At 45.2% G+C, this 19,762-nt stretch overlaps 1 protein-coding gene across 1 annotated transcript in view; it reads left to right on the plus strand.

Annotated features, from left to right (window-relative positions):
- nkd1 (NKD inhibitor of WNT signaling pathway 1) overlaps positions 1-19,762 on the plus strand; it is a 31,157-nt gene extending 11,395 nt beyond the window's left edge. Inside the window, exons 4-10 of the mRNA XM_069658641.1 lie at positions 8,999-9,056; positions 12,868-12,971; positions 13,122-13,217; positions 15,781-15,928; positions 16,765-16,846; positions 17,293-17,420; positions 18,007-19,762. Of these exons, the coding sequence (XP_069514742.1) occupies positions 8,999-9,056; positions 12,868-12,971; positions 13,122-13,217; positions 15,781-15,928; positions 16,765-16,846; positions 17,293-17,420; positions 18,007-18,539 (1,149 nt within the window). The 3' untranslated portion in view covers positions 18,540-19,762. The remainder of the gene's footprint in view (positions 1-8,998; positions 9,057-12,867; positions 12,972-13,121; positions 13,218-15,780; positions 15,929-16,764; positions 16,847-17,292; positions 17,421-18,006) is intronic.

Genomic DNA, 19,762 nt, shown 5'->3' on the forward strand with positions numbered 1-19,762 from the left:
CAAGGGGCTGGCTGAGTTGTAAAAGCTTATCTTTGCAGGTGTAAAAGTTTTGTAAATGGGTCATTAAAGTGTTGGCCAACTTCACACATAAAACACGGAAAGGGAGAGGGGGAGGGAGATTACTTCAGATCAGCATGTTTCTGAAGCGTTGAGATGAGGGCTGTAAATCTCTGCTAATATTCCACTGAGCCTTTCAGGAGGCAGCCCTTTGATGTGGGTGAGGTAATGTGACCGGCAGTGTTTGCAATGTAAATCTGACGTGGAGAAATGAGCGCTGGCTGCACGCACTATCGCTCTACAAAAGGAAAGCATCCAATCACGGCACTTATGGCGGAATAAATTCAGAGAGCAAACAGCATGTGTGCAAAAACTCACACATAACACATGAATGTACACACACACACACACACACGCTCGCACACCATACAGACACGTGTCTTTGCAACCTTTCATCCAGAAATGTCAGAGAGTTAATTTACACAGACATACAGTATAATTTAACTTAATATATAGCTTAAAGCTGACTCGACTCAACCACACCTCCTCCATACAAACAGCCTCTCCTCATCCTCACTGACGCTTGTGTTTGTGTGTGTGGACAATCTCTGCATGACCTGTGTCGTGAACTAGAGTTAACACGGTAAGCCCCTCTGGCATGTGCTGCACTCCCCGAGCCCCTCCGCTCTTGGTGTTGCTGACCATGCACGCTTTAATCATAGAGCAGCTTCCTCCAACCTGCCTGGTGATGGATCCTGACTCTGTGGCTATAATTTCCTTCCCGGGTTGCAGGAAGAGAAGTGGGTGTGCCGTGACTGAGGGGTGTCAGGCATGGGGCCGCGGAGTCTGGGGTGAAGGTGTCTTGTCTTTGATGCTCCCTCTGAGCTGTCAAATTACACGTTCGTCCTCTCGAGTCAGAAGAGGACTAACTCATTACAAGACGTTATGCAGCTTGTTGTGCAGTCAACGTAAGGTTTGAGAGAGGCAGAGGAATGGACAGAAAAAGACAGAACAGCTGTATATTCCCTGATAGATAAAACGTGTGCACAAAATGTACCGTAAGCTGCTTCTGATTGAAAGCATCCACAAGATAGTGAATGTGTTGAAGGGCTCAACATCAAAAGATTTACAGTCTGTGCCCTCTGTATGGCATGTCTTATCAGAGGCATAAAATTGCATTGTAAAACACAGCCGATATGACTTCCTGTTGGCGCTGCAGACTGCTCATGAGATCGCTTTAATGCATTTGTTCGGTTTGTTGTAAACACATTTTAGGAAGACAAAAGCATCTGTTCTCCTGGAGTGAATTCAACAAACTACCTCGATGCGTCATGTGAGGATGAGCTCGATCATCTCTTGTTTGGCTAGAGAGAAACACGGACATTATTTTGCCATGGCTATCAGTCTGAAGGTGTTGTATGAAAATTGGCCTCATCTCCCCTCCCTCCATAAAAGGGACTGTCTCGCGTCAGCTTTGCTATGCTATATGATTATCTGAGATCTTTATTTCATGTGTGAAAACTGATCCCCTTTGAAGCCGCACTCAGAGGCAGCGCGGCGCTTCACTACCTCACATCAACACTCTCTATCTTGGCTCCATCTCGGGGCGTCATGTTTTACTGCTACGCGGGGCTTTCAATGAGGCTGTTTTATGTTGCTGGTAGGTGAGGAGCACTCCAGCGTAAAGAACTGGACCCGGGATTAAACTGTTGTGTGATGACGACCGGTGGTCCGCTCAGTTTTATTTTTCACCCCCTCCAGCAGCAACACCACACTTACCACACGTTGCAGGATAGGCACTGCTCCAGATTCCAAATGTTGTGCTTGTCTTTGAAACTGCCTCCGGTGTATCTCAGTTTACTCTTTGGGATGGAGGAGGGGGCGGGGTATTTCCTCTCCCCAGGTCTTCTGCGGGTAACACTACACCTATAAACTAATTTGCAGCTCTAAAACTAACACGTCTTTTTTTTTGTTTTCTTTCTTCGGGGCTGTGCGCGTACTCGAGTTTTGAAAATTCCCATGCTATACAGCTGTTTTCACCATTAGTAATTTATAAGCTTTTGCTAATGGCTGCTATCCAAGCGAGGCAGAATCTGTCAAAATCATTTTATTTGCCAAGTGCACTAACTTTACGGGACAAAGTACAAACCAGGACGAGAGGTTGAGTGTATCTTAACAAAGCTGGCGCCAGAACAGAGAATTAAATATCTTGCACTGCCCCTGTGTATTTTATGATGCTACCTCTGGACTTGTATACCTGTAAGTCTACACGGATGTACAAATGTTGGATGAATATGACACGAGTATAAAGCTCTGTTTTCCCCAGTGCTGGACGGCTTTTATGCGAGTGTCAGCGACCTCAGCTGTCTTCTGTTTGAAAGGCCCAGGGGAGGCAGACGTGTAGTTGGAGAAGCATTAAGCCGCTGTTTCTACATTGTCCTTTGTCTCTGTCGCTCTCCCTCCTTCCTTCTCGGCTAAATGACCTTTTATGTGTGTTGCTCCCTCCTTCACGTTTGCTCCTCTGCTCCAAACTTTGCAGTCCTGGAGGTGTTTTCTTGGATGGTGGTGGTGGTGGGGGGGCAGAGCTGGAGAGACACCCAGCCGAAGTCCTAATGAGATTTTTCCTGGGTTTTGATGGAGTGCCAGTAGTGCTGCCGTTGCTCTAGAGTCCTGCCTCCACTGAGCCCTGGCGCGCGATCAGGGGGAGCTGTCGTCGGCCGCATAAATTGTCAGCCTGTGTGGTGGGTCGTGGAGGCAGACAGCGCAGAGACCGAGAGGCCTTGTGGGACTTTCCCACAATCACATACAAGTACATATTACTTGCACTTTAATGTACCCTTTTGCTTTCAGACATAGACTCACAGCTGAAAAACACTGGCCCAGTGGGTCCATGTCTGCAGCGCCAGAGTGAGGATGACACTGGAGGCAGCTTGCTGTCTAAACTCACCATGTCGGTTCTGTGCCAGCATGCGCTCACTGTCCTTTTCACTTTCACTTTCCCTGTCTCTCTCGTTCTGCATCCAGAGGAGTCAGAGAAAAGCATCACCATACAATACAGACTTTAACATGTCATAGCTGGAGCTTCATCAAACCTTTGTAACCTTATTTTACTGAGGATAGAGTGCAGAATCACACCACTCTACATTAGATCATTCACTCAATCAGTTGATCATTCATGCTGAGTGACGGAGCCAGGGGTCAGAAGTCTTAAAGAGTCAAACTACTGACAAGCATGACTTCATAAAGTCTGTGAGTTATCTGTCTTTAATTCAAGTCTATGACTCTTCTGAGCTGTAGTATTCAACTAGCAAGCCATGATAAATAATGGCCAGTGATAAAAGCAATGCGGCCTTAGACCGACTTTGCCTGTTGGTAAAAAAGTCAAGGCTACCCCCCCTCCATCACCCAGAGCGTTAGTGAGTTACAATAACTTTTTATTACTGTGATTACTTAATCATTTAAGCTCTCTCAACATATCTTTGCAACACAAGTTTCACCAGAGGAAAGCAGTGTTTACTTCTGTAGGCTGTGTTACTTAATTTACCAGAACCTTAATGTAGATTGTTCTGTGCTCTAATATTGCCGTCAATACTATTCTTTTTAACTACTATTGATTTACTTGCTGCAGTTACATCCATATATTAAATGCGTATGAGCATTCCTCATAATTAATGTTTTAAAGTCGATGTTTTTATAATAAAGGAAAACATACTCATGAGTGGAGTAGAGTATTTACCATTCCTGACGTAGCTTGTTTTAATGTTTGCTGAGTAAACATTATTATTCTTAAAAATGCTAATCAGAGTCATATTATTAAACTGTTTCATTGATGAGGTTTTCCAAATAGTTCTAATGGCCAAACCAAACAGACCTTTATGCAGGCTAGTAATGTAGATGAGATGTTGTAATGTGGCCGGCACACTGAGCTCTGTGTTAAAGTCCAGTCATAAATCACTCTCTGTGAAGGGGCCTGAACAACTTTAAAACACACCGGAGCCTTACAAGTCCTTGTCTGAAGAAGCTCTGAAGGACCTGGCTGCTGCTGAGAGCAGAACGTTTTCTGCTCTCGTCTCCACACAACGTTTAACATCATGTCTGAAGCCCTTGTTTGTGCCTTGAAGTGAAAAAAATGATCACATTGATGTTACAACAACAGATATTAAACACACTTTAGTGTTATAAGTGTCATTGTCTGTAGAGCACTGCATTCAGTAAGGGGGTCAGATTAGTTTGTTGGTCCTGGTCTCTTTACATGGCTCAGGGTCAACTCGCCTTTGGCCGGAGATATAGTTCCTTTTAAGCCTTGCGTTTGCGTACACAACCAGCTGCGTCATGAATGTAATTGTTCACATACTTGTCTGTGCACTACTCGTGTTACTGGAGGATACCTCTCAGGGGCACACCAGAGAGCTCAGGCCGTATGCAACTACCGTATGTGCGGGATGTAAACAACAGACATGGCGACGCTCGAGGAGGTTACTATGATGTTGATTCAGAGATCAAGGCAGAGAAAGTGACAGCTTTTGTGTGCACGGATGTAATGGTCTCAGGCGCGACTTCTAAAATGGAACATATCTGTAACCAGCTATTTTGACAGCTGTGTTTGTCACTGTGCAGTGGTAATGACCCATCGTACAGATGTGGATAATTGCGGACTTGGTTTATGAGCTTGTCTTCAGAACTTTCTACCATTGTTTTCTCTGCAGCTGTGTTGACCCTGTCACATCCCCTCTGCCTCGACACTGCCCCTCCCAGTCTGCAGCTCGCGTATGTTGACGTTCATTTTTGAGGATGTGCACAGCCAGCGCTCCAAACAGATGCAGGGAGCACGTAGCAGCCACCATGCGCACACGGACACGTAGTTAAAAGCAAGCAAGTGTATCTCCTGCCTTGGTCTCATCTTGTGATCTCATCAAAGTTGAATGCTTCAACCTTATTCCGCAACTCTGTTTCTGCAAATGCTGCACAGAGCTGACTTTGTTGCATCAATGATCACATGGGGGCGGTAGTAATATAATGGGTGAATGCCTTGAAGCCGTGTAACACCGTGTAGCACTGTCCTGCAGAGACGCATGGAAGTGACACACCTGGCTGTAGATGTGATGAACATATTTGAGTCCGAAGCTCCAGAGACAAGTAGACCACTGGGTGAGCCTCTGTGGGTGGGAGTGTGGGGAGGCTTCTCCTTTGGCCTGAAATGCTCTCCCACAGTGACCTTTGACCCTTGAATTAGCGAGGGTCTAAAAAGAAGGCCATCATTGCCTCATAGCTGAAAGAGATTAATGGTTCCTTTTGTGGTTCCTTTTAACCTAAATGCAGTAATCACGGCCATTGTCCAAGCTTATGCACGTATGCGTGAATTTAATAAGATGTGGTTGTCTTATTTATAGCCCGTACCATTCACATTAACTAACTGTTTGCAAACGTTGCATCAGTTCAGCCTCGTCTTTACTCATTAGAGGAGAAATCGTTTTATAGAGGGGGATGACCAGCGTTGCAATTTTGGGCAAATCGTCTTTGAGCTCTTTCATTTCAAATCAAACTGAAGGGAGCGGGTTCAGGCCTTCATTCACTGTAGCTTCACAAACCGGACTGACTTACTTTCATGTCTAACGCCAACTTTAACATAGTCTTTTACAGTGTGTCTGTGACAGTCTCGTATCATTCATTGTATGCAGCCTTTGGTTTAGTGGACTGAGGATCATATGATGGTATTTGGCACGTTAGCCTGTTTTTTGTCGAATGCTGTTTAAGGTAAAAATGATGCATTTGTGCACTTTTCACCTTGTAGAAAAAGCCTGATGTTTTCTGTCAAACAGCCGCTGTCACAGGCTCAGTACGCTTTGGTGGAGCTTGTGAGTCAGGATTTCACTATATGACTCAGACAAAGGAGATGAAGCCAAACTGTGTAAGGAAGACTGAGGATCTGGAAACAGAGCTGGTAGCGTTTGTTACAGCCAACAAAAGCGACAGAACTGTAAAGTGCATTATTCAAGTTTCTGCTGGGATAAAGAAGATAAATCTGTCTCAGAGGTCTGAAAATATCTGCTACTTCTGCCATTAAAATCTGCCTTTCCTGGAGCTGGGAAAAGAAACTCGCCTTACTGTTCTTGTGACCAGTTGGTCGGTGGGAACACAGGAAACTCAGACACAAATGCACCTTATTTTTAGAAGTCCTATATGTTGTTTTTTGCCAAAGGACAATGTCCTTATCAATCACTGCTTTAGCTGAAACGAGAGCTGAGCACAGAGTGGTATTGTCACCAGGACGGTCAGTGTTGACGCACCCTTTTAAAGGACAGTTGGTGAGCTCAGCTATGTCAGATGCAGTCCTTATTTTAAAGATGTATCGGGGTAGAAGCTGAGAACATCAACGTAAGAAGACTTTACCGTTCATCATTACAGCTTTTAAGTGTCTTAATCATGTTGCAGGGAGAACTGAATACGCAGGAATGATGAGAATACAGATTTTTATTGTATATCCACTTCCATTTAGTGGTGGGAGACTTCTCATGAAAGCAGGACAAAATGTGTGTGTGTGTGTGTGTGTGTGTGTGTGTAAAGTAAAAAAGCCGGGGGTATTTTTTCCTTTACACTGACCAGAGCAAACCCCAGAGTAACCCAAGCTTCCTCATAATACTGCTCCCATCCATCACTATAGACAACAACCAATTAGCACATTCCTCTTCCCCCTTTTTCTCATGTTCTGGTTAACCCCTGAATAATTTTGGATCATTCATCAAAAACCAGAAAATACAGTCAAGATGCGGAGTCTGAGTGTGCGTATGTGCGCGCGTGTGTCTTTGTGTGTAAGGAATTCTGAATGTGGAGGAGTTTTATTTCTCTGTGAGGTTCGGTGGATACAGAGGCCACTGTTAATATAACCGCTGTCCAACTTCACATGGACTGCGATTTTCTTGTCTTATGTCCACTCAAAGTGCTTTTACACTACATGCTCCTTTCACCTTTTCAAACACAACTGATGGCAGAGGCTGCTACGTAAAGTGCCCAACTGTCAATCAGTACTATTCACATTCACACAGCAACTTGGGATTCAGTGTCTTACCTCAGTTTAGGTATGGACAGAAGCATAGACGCCAAAATTAATCTTATAGTGACTTTCTCTAGTAGTTATGTAACGTAATTTCAGTATAATTCAACGCTTTAGCAGGGAAATATGCGGAACTAAGGACTGGAGTCTTTGCTAACAGAGACGACCAGTGATTAGCCTGTGACAGCTGCCTGATATAAATGGCTCCAATGCAGGTTGAATGGTTTCTTTAACACGAACTAAAGTACACATCATTCAAACTTCTAACGACTGAACTGTGGCATACAATGAGGAACTACAACACAGTATACACGAGAGTATTTCAGCGGTCATATTCGTCAGTGAAGTTACTTTTCTGTTACATTTAACCAAATCAAACTCGCCAAAACCTTTACAGTAACTCATAGAAAACTTTGGTGTTGTGTCAACTTATTTTATTACACAGTTTATATAAAATATGTGTCATGAAAGCCAAACCTCCGATCAGATATTTTATAACTACACAGAGAGCCGAAAAGAACCACAAACCCTGCAAATGCAAGACTCATTCCAACATGAATGCTCATTGACAATAATACACTAAATAGGGCTGTTTTAAACTAATGGGCTGTGTTCGCCAAGTGGTCACAGACATTTATGTAGCGTGCAAATAAACAAAACTGTTTCTCCCTTGAAAATGATTGCAATAAATCAGTCTTTATCTAAACCTTCCTCTACATTGTTGACCTTTGGTGACGTTAAGTACCTACTGCTGAGCTTTTACTGACACCTGTTGGCTCTGCTATCAGTTGCCTGAAAACTGCAGTAGCACTAACTTAATCCTACGATTATCATAAAAACACCTCATGACCCTTTTGTCTTACCAAATCTGACCATGAAGCCAGATCAGAACGTGTGTTGACCCGTTCATACCAGCAATAAACACAGGTTTATCCTGGGTCCCTGCCCTGGTGTATCAGCCTGACAGCCAGTCACTCCTGTGGTTTGCTGTATTCTCCTCCTGAGGCCACCCACAGCGCTGCAGCCAGGCCGGCACTAGTCTGAGGAGGGTGGGATCACACCATCTGACCTTCTAGCTCTCTGGATTACACAGAAATCCCCTCTCACGCTGTCACTGTCTCGCCTCTGACACATACACACACAACTATGAACACGCATGCTCAGATGCTCGTATCACACGATGCATTTGACTGATTTTTAAGGCTAACCATCACCTATGATAAGATGTCTTGGGATACAACTTATTGTGGTGGTTTGGATCCAGTGGAAAACTTGGCAAAGGGGGCCTGGGCTCGGTCTTTAAATGTGTTTGAGTGTGTGTTGGACTATGTGTGTACGGATGTGTGCATGCATATGGGTTTGTCAGCCCGTGAGTAATGGTTTTTCGCCCAGATGACTGTAATGCCACATGGATACCTGAGCCAGACTTTTCCGTATTGAAGCCCGGGGGATCACATGTCGCTCCAGTCTCTGTGGTATGCACTAACAGACAGAGCTGCCAGGAGAGGGGGCCGGGGTGAAAACAGTCCGGGATAAAAACAAGCCGCTGAACGTATCGCTGCAACGATAGCCTGCCACAGAAATAGCCGTACTACCAACCCTCTTTCTCAGAATTCCCTGCAGGGCCGGCGGCAGCGAGTTAGATACTTCTTTCATAGTTTCAATTCCGACTGCCAGTCTTGTGCTCAATTCGTTTCAGTCCTGCAATTACCGTCCTCTTAAACTTTCCACTGCTGTTTAGGCCCCGTGCATAGTTGTCAAACTGTGCATATATAGATATATAAACGCTGTAATTTTGATTTGGGCATGTCCCTCGTGTTGGAAAGCGGTGCTGTGGATTTGCACTGTTAAAAATGTTTGTTTTTATGTGACAAAAATATGAGACTTCTCCTTTATATGACTTGAAAGAGTGATATATGTATTTTTCTCTCTCTTTTTTTTTTATTCCAGGACTCTATGGAAGAAGCATGTGCGGAGGGGATAGGTGATGAACACTACCGTCTCGAAGGTAGGCCCCCCTGCTCTTCATTGTGACCCCTTTATTTTGATTTGAATGAGAACCTGCATAAAGGTTCACATTTACCCTCCAGGTGCTTGTGTGGCTCTTTTTCGCAGCCGTTCATCCTTTCCCCTTTAGCTCCACACCCATTCTCTAAGCCCCAACAATGTGCTGATGAGGTCCCCTTTACCTTCCCTCCCGCCTCTCCACCTCCTCTGTCTCTCATCCCCCTCTCCCCCCCTGTGGTGCTCTGCAAAGTGCCTCCATTCCTCCATGTTTTTCCCCCTGATGTGATGTGATCCTGGATTAAGAGCTCCGGGAGGAGAAAGTCTCTCCCTCCCATTTAAAGACTAGATTGGACGTGAGGTGGAGGCAGAAACGAAGAGTTGAACGAGACCAGCACAAATTTCAAAAGCATGGCACAAAACTCACTTTTATTTCATCTCTGCATCGATGGATAACAGAGAAAGTACAGGGAGGAGAGACGCCAAGACTGATGATGGACCATGAAAAGACTTTTAAGCACTGGGCTGAGTCTGTCCTCCAATTAAGACACATGTTGTAACACTTTGCATCAATAAAACATTCCATAGATTATGTGTAATTATTTCCAGGCGGACTCATTCATACTCATTCACTGACAGCTAGAAAGGAGAGGAAACTGTTGTCAGTTTTGTGGGTGTCATAATACTTGAACTTTAGAGAAATGAATGCGGGTATCAGTCAGGGAGTGTCACTCAGAGTAGCTTTTCTTCACACTTTTGAAATGGTATCAGACTTTGGAGCGGAGTCTGAGCTAAAGTTTTATTGCCTTCAAGAGAATTCCTGTTGTAAATTTTCTCTAATGAAAACAAGTTGTTTCCAGGAAGTTTTTTATTTTAGTCTTGAATTCATTGTCCCCATGTTCACATCGCGAGCCATTTTTTACTTCCTCCGGCACACTGAGACCTAAGTAGAGACAGCTGTGGAGGATTTATGATGTCCCCTGCACGACCTGCATGTAGGGCAGTGGTCAGATCTATTGTCCATACATTTAAAGAGGGGGTATTATGCTGTTTCATATATTAAGACATATATGTTGGATGTCCACACTAAACGTGGGTGAAGTTTCAAATCTGTAGGTAAAAGTATGTTGGAGTAATCCCCAGGCTTCTCAGCTCAGTCTGCAGGCTGCTGTGAACGCCAGGTTTCACACAGTTGTTTCTACACGCTGTACTTTGTGATGTCACAAGGCTTCGGAGAGCTGGCCAATCCGAAAAAAGTGGGCTTGTAGGGGCGGGGTTTCTTAAAGGGACAGAGCTGACTGAGTCGTTTCAGGCAGAGGCTGTATGAGAGTGAGAAAAAAGAGTTTTTTAAACTGTAAATAATGCTAAGCTACTCCACAGGTATCACAGAGTGACGTATGAAGCTTGAAATTAGCATAATAAACCCTCTTTAACAAAGACTTTTATTTAGTTATTCAGTAATAAAAGAGAAAGGAAATAACACCCAGCACAGTCTGCTTGAGTTGAACATGGAAAAGATGAACTCTGAATGATTGAATGCCTTGCTCTAGGGTACTTAAGTGAGGTCTTCTAACGGAGGAGAAAGTCACCGTAAAGGCCATCCCAAAATCACCACAGTACCCAGCACTGAGCTGTATGCATTAATCTAGAGGAACAGGCCCAGTAATATGTAATACAGAAGCCCAAGTAAGCTGGGTGTGATTGCTCACAGTGCGTGGCAAGTTTCCCGTCCTACCTTCCTTTCTGCGTGTGTGTACAAGTGTGTGCACGCACGCACGTGTGTGTGTGTGTGTGTGTGTGTAGAGCGGGGCTGCTGGAACAGCCTTGGCTGGGAGGGTGCCTGCCTCGGCTGCCCTCGTCTTGCCCCTCAGATCTGATGTGCAGCCAATCCCCCTGGCTCAGCTCCTCTCATAAAAAGGCGGCTTATGTCTGTGGTGAGGGGTGGGGGTGGACTTGGGGGGGGGCGGGGGGAGGAGGGTGATAGCAGATTACTGTTACTCCTCCCGGCATTTCATTAGCCCTGAGATAAGCATCTCACCACCATATTGAGCCTGCTACGGAACAGATTTGCCCTCGCACACAATGTTCCCTTTGAGCACCTCAGATGATCAAACAGCGGGACCCCAAATGCTGCTCCTCTCCAAAAAGTTGGTAAAAGCTCCCTGGGATGATGCCTTTCATTTCTGGCATTTTCTCCTACCCTGGGATGAGACAGGTCTGCTTTGATCTGCTTTGGATCAGGAGGAAAGAAATTGGGCTGTTGTGTCTGCTCCGTTGGCGAGCAAACAAACAGTGTTTCAGATTTGACTTGGCTTAATTAATTAGTGATTCTGTTTTACAGCCGGTCTGATCCTCTTCCAAAAGGTTTGAGAATGGGACTTCAAAGTGTGGCGGGTGGAGAGAGGCGCAGGGGAGGGGGGAGGGAAAGGGGCGTGGTCTGTGTGTGTGTTTATGGGTGTGTGTGCGGCATGTAGGGCTGCGATTGGATGACGGAGGGGGCTGATGCTCGCGCAAATCTGTGGGTGGGTGCAACCTTTTTCAAGCTTCTGCGGAAATACACATAAACATAATAACCCTGCAACTCATAAAGGCTCGCAAAGCAGCCGACATGTACACCTCCCAAATCTGTGCTACATGTTGTGCGTGTCTCATGTGTCAAACAAATGCTGGATTTCAAAGCAGAGCAGGATATCCGGTAGCATTACGTCTGGGCCGGGATCCAACGCTGAAACTGAAACATGGAAGCAGACGGCGACAGTTGTGTTATTTCTGTCCAACAGGGTGGACGAGCATCCAATACGGTGCAATCCAAACATACAGCAACGTCAACTGTGGCCACAAACATCAACACGATGTTCAGTTAACGCACGCTCACAATCTTAATAAAGTCAGTAGAAATGAAGGCTGAAGGATTTTACAGTTTTAAGGTCTGTTTATTTTGTTTACCCGATAGAGTGACTTGTAAATGTGTTGATGCTTTAATCATTCTGTCCAAAGCTCATTGATTTGGTCTTTGTCCGTCACCTCAGCGGGAAATCTTCAGCTATAATCCTGTCGAGGGAAATCTGTGTTGTCGAATATATTACAGAGAAACCATCATCGACTTCTTCGATATAGGAAATGTTGTCAGGCTCTACACAGGTCGTCAGTTTAAGTGGATATGACAGATAGTAGTTTTCCCTGTGGACTGTCTGCCGTTACTGAATGTCTGGTTGCTAATGTACGGTGAATGTCATTCCATGAAGTGATGAGCTCTGCCGCTGTGAGCCGGGGGACTCGGGGGTCTCCTATAGGCCTTTTGATGTTCACACGCCGTTTCCCATCCACCATTTATATCCGAATGCCACCTAATTTTCCCATCGTGTTTCAGACATGTTAATGCCTTTTAGTTTCATGTTTGACATCCTCTCTCAGTGTGAACCCTGTGGGATGGGTATATAATATAGCTAAGAGCTTTAAAGCGTATATGTGTGGCTGATGGAGGAGGGAATATTTAAGGTTCTAGTTTTGATTCAACAGCTCTCTGTAATAATGCCATAATGAACTTGTCACATTACTAATGAATGTTATTATTACTGTAAAATACAACTGCAGAATAGAGGCAGTGAGACAAAAGCTTTTGCTTTAAGGTTTATTTTAACAAACGCCATTGAATGTGTCACACATCTTAATTGCGGATGCCGAACTGGGAAGTCGGAGCTTACATGGAACACTTGAAGGCAACCACATATCCTCAGGTTAAGACTGCACCCAACGTTTCCATCCTCAGGCTCTCACTTTTATCTGTGTGTGTGTGTGCGCGTGTGTCATTTCAGTGGCTTTACCCCCAGAGAAGACAGACAGCTGCTGTGTGGAGGAGAAGATGCAGGAGAGGGACAGCCAATCTCCCGCAGGGCCACAGAAGCAGCTCCAGTTTGAAGTGAGTGTCGACACCAATAGGACATTTATTACTTCCCTTCTGGATTAAACTAGGGCAATGGCAGGGCACACACACAAATACGCACTCTCACACACGCGCGCGCACACACACACTGGATGATATTGATAGATCAATGCTGCGCTGTTTCAGGAGTTGGAGTGTGCTGTGTCTGTGGAGGAGGATAACAGGCAGGAGTGGACCTTCACCCTCTACGACTTTGACAACAATGGCAAAGTCACCAGAGAGGTAAGAATCGCCTGCTCTGAGCTGGGATGAATGTGGTGGAATACGCCTTTAAATGTATATCTATTTAAGTTGCATCTGTCTAGTGCTGTAGGATGAATTCAATTTACACATTTCTGAGTACACAGAGTTTAAGTGCCCCAGAAATGTCCTGTTGAGCAGCTCAGTTTCTTAACATACCACCCTTCTTTAGGATATCAGAACAACACCCCTGTAAATCCAATTTTATTTTACCTGTTCTGGTAAAACCATACCTCCAAAATCAGTAAGGATATAAGTTACAAGCCTCCAACCCAATCTCTCTCCTAAGAACCAAACCCAGCGACATCAGTGTGTCTCCGCTCCTGCGAGGTACCTTGTGGCTTGCGTCTGCCTGATAAAGATCTGAGAGAACATCCAGAAAGGCTTGTGTGTTTTTTTGAAAACGACTAGAAACAGCGCAAAGAGACTGAAGCTGTCCTCTGTGTGGTTGGCTGTGCAGCGGTTGGCTGTGCAGCTTTTTTGGCATAGCCTGTGGCTCCATGGCTCAGGAGACGGCAGGCGGCGGCTTGGAGGGGGGAAAGAAAAGCTTTCTTCTCCAACTTTTTTTTTTTTTTCATCCCTTCACACAAATAAAAAAAACAGAAAGAAACCAAAAATGACACAGAACGCTTTTATTTTAATTTTTTTTGTTTTTTGCAGTGCGACTATGTCTGAAACCACTTTGTGGAAGCGGTCCCTAAAGAATCATAATAGTGCTTTTTATTATAAGTCAGAGCACTCTAGTGAGTAAAAAACCACGCTGTTGAAGCCTTTTTGTGGCGTAGACTTAATTCTCTGCAGTTTTGTCAAAGGAGCTCTTTTGGTGAAGCAGAGTTACCTTCCAAAGTAAAACACTAATGAGATTTGAGATGCTGTTCGAGCTCGTTCATTTCACATCCATCCCAGGTGGAATTTTTTTTTTTCAACTATTGGAATTTGGTTTGCTATGAAAACCCGAGCCAAGTTGCTAACACCCAAGAGGGAGTCATTAGCTCAGTATGGTGCGTACAAACACCCACCAGCGCAAAATATAGCTTCTAAAAAGCCACAGGAGACTGCTGTATTTTATGAGCAAATTAAGCAACGCAAATAGGGCTGCAACTAGAGATGCTTTAATTATTGATTCATCTCCTGCTTATATTCAGGACAATAGGATAGATATTATTCCATAAAATGTAACGGAATTGTGACAAAATGCTCATCACAGTTTCAAAGCCGTTTTTTTTTAATTTTTTGACGTCTCCAAATTAACTTTTGTCCAACCAACCAGTCCAAAACCCAAAGACTCCTCATTTACTTTCATATCTATAATATCATATAAAAGAAGCATCAAATACTAATACTAATCAGAAGCTTTTTGCATAAAAAATGACTGAAATTATTGAATCATTACGAAGATAGTTGGCACTTACTCTTAAGCCGCTTTCCCACTGGTAAAAAAACCTTCTAACACCCGGCTTTTTAGCTCAGTGGGAAATGTTTCAATCAGTATCCAGAGCCGGGTCAAATGACTCTGCAGTAGACCCGGGTAATTATCACCTCGGCTCCGATCGGCAATGATGGGAACACAAAACCCGGGTCGACTCGCTAATCTCTGCCCCCTTTCCAGCGTGATGCTATGCTTCTACTTCTGCGACTCCTCGTCATCTCAGCTACAAATTCAAGCGGCGCTCAAAATTTGTCGCGCTGAGTTTGATAAACAGACTGAATGAGTAATAGATGCAATAAAGACCAAACCACCGTACATCGTCACTGTTTACTATCCCTGTTTGGGGCACGTTTGTGGCGTCAGATGGTGACGCAGCAGAAAAGAGACCGCTGCTCCCCTGGCAATGGGAAAAGAGACAATCGGGCATCTATAAGCAGTTCTTCCCGGGTCTGAAAAACCTGCGTCAATGCACTAATTACGGTGGGAAAGGGGTATGACCCTTGACTTTGTGATTAATCTTGGCAGCTCTAAATCCAAATATGGTCAGATGCCTTATCCTGAAGTGATTATGGTATCACTTTTATTTTGAAAGCACTGACGTTGATTATTGTTTTGTTCTTTGTCTTATTCTCTCTATATATGATTTATAATGACTCTTAGTTTCAAGACGTGTTTGTTCGTGTCTTCCTACATGTGGGGAGCTGATGTGCTTACATGCATTTTGTGCATTTATTTAAAAAGTACAGTTGGAGGTTGCCTCCTATCCAGGTTTAAGTTTCTGTCATTTAAGAGACACTGAGGGATTAAACAGAGAAAGTGTAGCTCACACAGCAGACTCATATCGGGCCTGGCATCTCAGTGAGACTCTTCTGCTTCTGCCAAGATGTTTCTTTTCATGAATTTATAACTTGTCTGTAAACCCTGTCTGATCGCTTCACTTGGAAAGATGAACTAAAAGAACTGACATCAGTCTCTTGTTCCTGTTGTCTGAGTGGATTCTGTAAACACAGAGTTACCAAGAAGTTTATGATGAAGAGTTTTAATAAACAAAGCTGGAGAGTATTCACTTCAAACAGTGTAGCTATAATAAGATCTCCTGTGTTCCACATCCTGCAGGACATCACCAGCCTGCTACACACCATCTATGAGGTCGTGGACGCCTCCGTCAACCATTCTCCCAGCAGCAGCAAGACGTTGCGGGTCAAGCTGTCGGTGGCTCCCGACTCCAGCCAGCGGTGGAGGAGTTGCACGCAGGGTGCGGCAGGTAAAGCTCACATTAACACAGCGGGTGGGGGCGGAGGAGAAGAGAGGGCATCTCGGGGTCCCGCTTGTGTTGCGTGCTGTCAGCTCACCCAGAGATGTGTTTGTTGTCATGCAGAAAGGCGGCTGCTTCAGGCCTGTCAGAGCTTTGTTCCACGCAGCCTCGGCGTCGCTCCATCTCTCCCACTCAATGGGGTTCATTTTTAATGATGGGGGGAGTGACAGAGCTAAGAGAGGACCCCCCTCCCTCAGCGCCTTCAAATACTCTGAAAGAAACCTTAAGAGATGTGCCGGGTCCTTTTGATAACCACAGCCATTTTTCTTTTCTCCAAAGTTCCCTTTTTTCCTGCCTCTCTTCCTCCCCCCACCTTAGAGCTGCCGGGAAAATATAGCTACGTTCAACTTAACTTTTTTCACTGACGACTTGGTAAACAAGTCGTCAGGGAGAAATCTCTCAAAAAGTATATGTTCTTGTGTGTTTGTGTCCTATTGTTTCAGCTATAAATATCTGTCAAGAGATTCAAACAGAGCAAGCTTTGAAAGTATCTTGTGTTTCCTTCATGCTAATTTGAAACCGCATCAGATCTCGCGTCCTTAATAAACTATTTCTGCATGTTTTCTTCTTTCGCTCGATGCCTTATAAGAGGCTGCGGGTTGAAAATAGAATAAATGAAGCATTGTTGTTTTTCCTTTTCTATAGATCTTCAAAGTGAAACTCCAAAACAAAGGTTGCTTTCTTCTCAGGCTTGTGTGACTGTTGTCATGTCTGCGTGTCTGTGTGTGTGTTGCTGCTCCGTAACTCTCTTTGATAATAGCCCCCTGTCTTTCACACATACACAGACATGTCCCACCCCAGAGAGAAAAATGACAAGTGCATAGAAGACCCCAAGAGTGCAGACAAGAAGAGTCGAGCTCTCCTAAGGTAAACCCACCTCCCTGCAAACTTCAGCCTCTGTTGTTAAAGCTTGTGAAGTCTACAAGAGAGTTTATTATTATCCCGATTTTATTATGTCACTGATTATAACACAAACATCTTGAAAGAGAAAACTGAGTTTGTTTGAGAAAGGATTCACACTTGGGAGCTGCAATTGTGCTCTACTCTTTAATTAGAGTTGCCAAAATGTACCTCCACTGTACTAAGGATGAGTTTACAGTGGAGGGGAGAGTCCGCCCTTTCACCACACTGTACAAACCCTGCCAGCTGAGGTTTAAACCTGTGATTTTCCAGTTGCAATCTCACTTCTCTAACAATTACTCTGCTACTGCCTAATCATAAGGAACACTTGTTTGACTTTCTCCAAACACCACCATACTGAACCTCTCTGGCCCAAACTTCTACCTAATGAGAGGTGCCGCTTGTGTCCACAGGCGCCACCACAGTGACCACCACACCCAGCCGGGCTGCCAGCGCCACTGTGTGGATGAGAACCTGGAACGCAGGAACCACTACTTGGACCTGGCAGGCATCGAAAACTACACATCCCGTTTCGGAGCCGGTGAGTGGACCGGGGCCAGGGGTGTAAAGGGGGGGAGAGGGGAGGGAGGAACACAGGCAGTGGCCCTTTGAAGCTGCATCCAGGGGCCCTCATTACTGCGGCACCTGCTTGGAGCCATTAGGTGGAACCAGCAGCACACTGCGCTCTTCGCCAGTACAAACATCTGGGCTCGGGCAAGCACAATACATCAAGTGTTCAAGGCTAAAGCCATCAGAAGAACGGGCTGTTGTGAAGTGAAATTTTAGGTCTAATAAGCAGCAGCCTTGATCTGATGGTCGGTGATGACATGTGATTACTTTAATGTTGGTCCTGTTAGGAAGGTGCTAACAGAGATCTGCTCTGTGTCGCATTGTGTCAGTGTTATCCGCAAGAAGAGAGGCTGAAGAAAGCTGCCAGAATCTTATCGTGGAGCTTTATTAGTGAGCTGTTGGCACTTTGATTTGCCCAGAATGGATTATTTTCCTTCCTTTTTATTTGAGTTTTTTTAATCAGCGCCCATGAAATGAATTTTGACCAGTCTTGTGCTGTTTGAAGTTTGTTGTTTACGCTGCATAATTCGTTAAATACCTGTCTGTTTTCCTCACAGCCACCACCACAGAGCCGCCAAAGGCAGAGCCTCAGACCCGGCCATCCAACCAGACTCGCTCTCGCTCCCACGAACCAGAAAACGGCCACTCCCACGCCCACCACCGCCGCCTGCAGACTGTTGTGGACACCGTTTCTCCGGACAACCTCCACCCCGCCCGCACGAGAGGCCAAGACTCAGGGAAACATGCCCTCCGCTCTCCTAAGACCCACAGCCGCACACCTCCTGCGCAGATCAGCGGTAGGGTGATGAGAAGCCGAGGAGCGCCTCCTCCCCCGGCACTACCCAGCCAGACCCCCCCTCACCAGGCAACTGCCCCCTACCGCAAGCACAAGCAGCGGTCCAAGGACAGCCAGGCCTACAGGGCCTTACAGGGCTCTCTGGCTCCAGGACCAGTGGTGGAGAGGGAGCAGGTGCGAGACCTGCCCAGTGTGCTGCTGTACGAGGGGGGGCTGGCACAAGTGGTACAGCGGCATGAGCATCACCACCACCACGAACACCATCACCACTACCACCACTTTTACCAGTCCTGAATTTGCACCCCGGCTTGGACAGCTCAGCTCTCCTGCAGTCCCACAAAACCCAGCCAGGCCAGCAGACACGGACTGCAGTGAGCTCTCTCCTCCAAAGCAGGGCTCAAGTTGTGCAGCACTGCAGGGGGTTTGTACTGGACACAGGACAGGGGTAGGAGAAGGGGATCATGGGAGGGGTGTCCCAGTGCTGACAGGTTGTTAATCAGTGTTATTAAGAGGCTGGTCGGATATGCAGCATGACGGTGATTCAGAGCCACAGAACAGCCAGGACTGAGGATCACGGCCGGGGTGAGAGAGAAGGCACAGAGTGACAATTTAATAAACAACGAAGAGGGTCCTCTCCACCCGAGTCTGTAATCGTCTGCCAGATGAAAGACTCCAAGCCAGCACCACAACCCTTCCAGACCATTAAGCCAAAAGGTTTTAAAGGAAAAGGAGGGACAGGAGGGAGAAAGGCTGCAATGTAAAGAAGAAAATATATGAAGGAGTATAGGCGAGAGCAGGGCATGGTGAATGTGTGTGCGTGTGTGTGTGTGAAACAAGAGTGTGAGTGTGTGAGTGTCACGACACTGGTGTCTGTTGAAAACCACTTGAAGTGCACTCATGGGTGCGTGAGTATTTAAAGCAGGCTGTCAGGCAGGTTTTTTGAAGATGAAAATGAAGATTCTGATTCAAGCACGCAATACCCCGTAAGCAAAAGTGGGAAGGAAATGATGAAATGTTATAAAGTGAAAAAAGAACAGAGATCCCAAATCCGCTGCTACCTCTAATTTTATCCTAATTGTTGTAATGGTGACTTTGACTAAGAGGTTATTTTACAATTACTTTGAACAGACATTGTGTCACTTTCTGCAGTACTGAAGTGTCAAGAAGCTCCTAACTTTTATTAACTAACATTTACTGTACATAAGGTATATATTGTTATCAATTTTATAAGCTTTATTGATAATGTGATATCTTTGTATTCACAATCTGAAGCTTTTATGTTTGTTTTTCCTTCACAGCCACGTTTTATAAAGCCACTCAGAGCCTCATTTTTACGAGTCACTCACACCTTTCATCCTCCCTCTGCTTCAACCGTCTCACCGTGTGATAAGACGTAGAACTGAAGTAGTTGCTACGCCTGAATAACTAAAATCCCAACTCTCCACATTGCTGTTCAGTAGCTCCACCTCACATCACATACAGGTTTTTACAGAACATGGCTTGACCCTTTGTTGTAA

The sequence above is a fragment of the Semicossyphus pulcher genome, unplaced genomic scaffold (genome assembly GCF_022749685.1).
Source record: "Semicossyphus pulcher isolate SPU_LCO1_2020_fin unplaced genomic scaffold, fSemPul1.0.p SCAF_1, whole genome shotgun sequence".
Taxonomy (NCBI): Eukaryota; Metazoa; Chordata; class Actinopteri; order Labriformes; family Labridae; genus Semicossyphus; species Semicossyphus pulcher.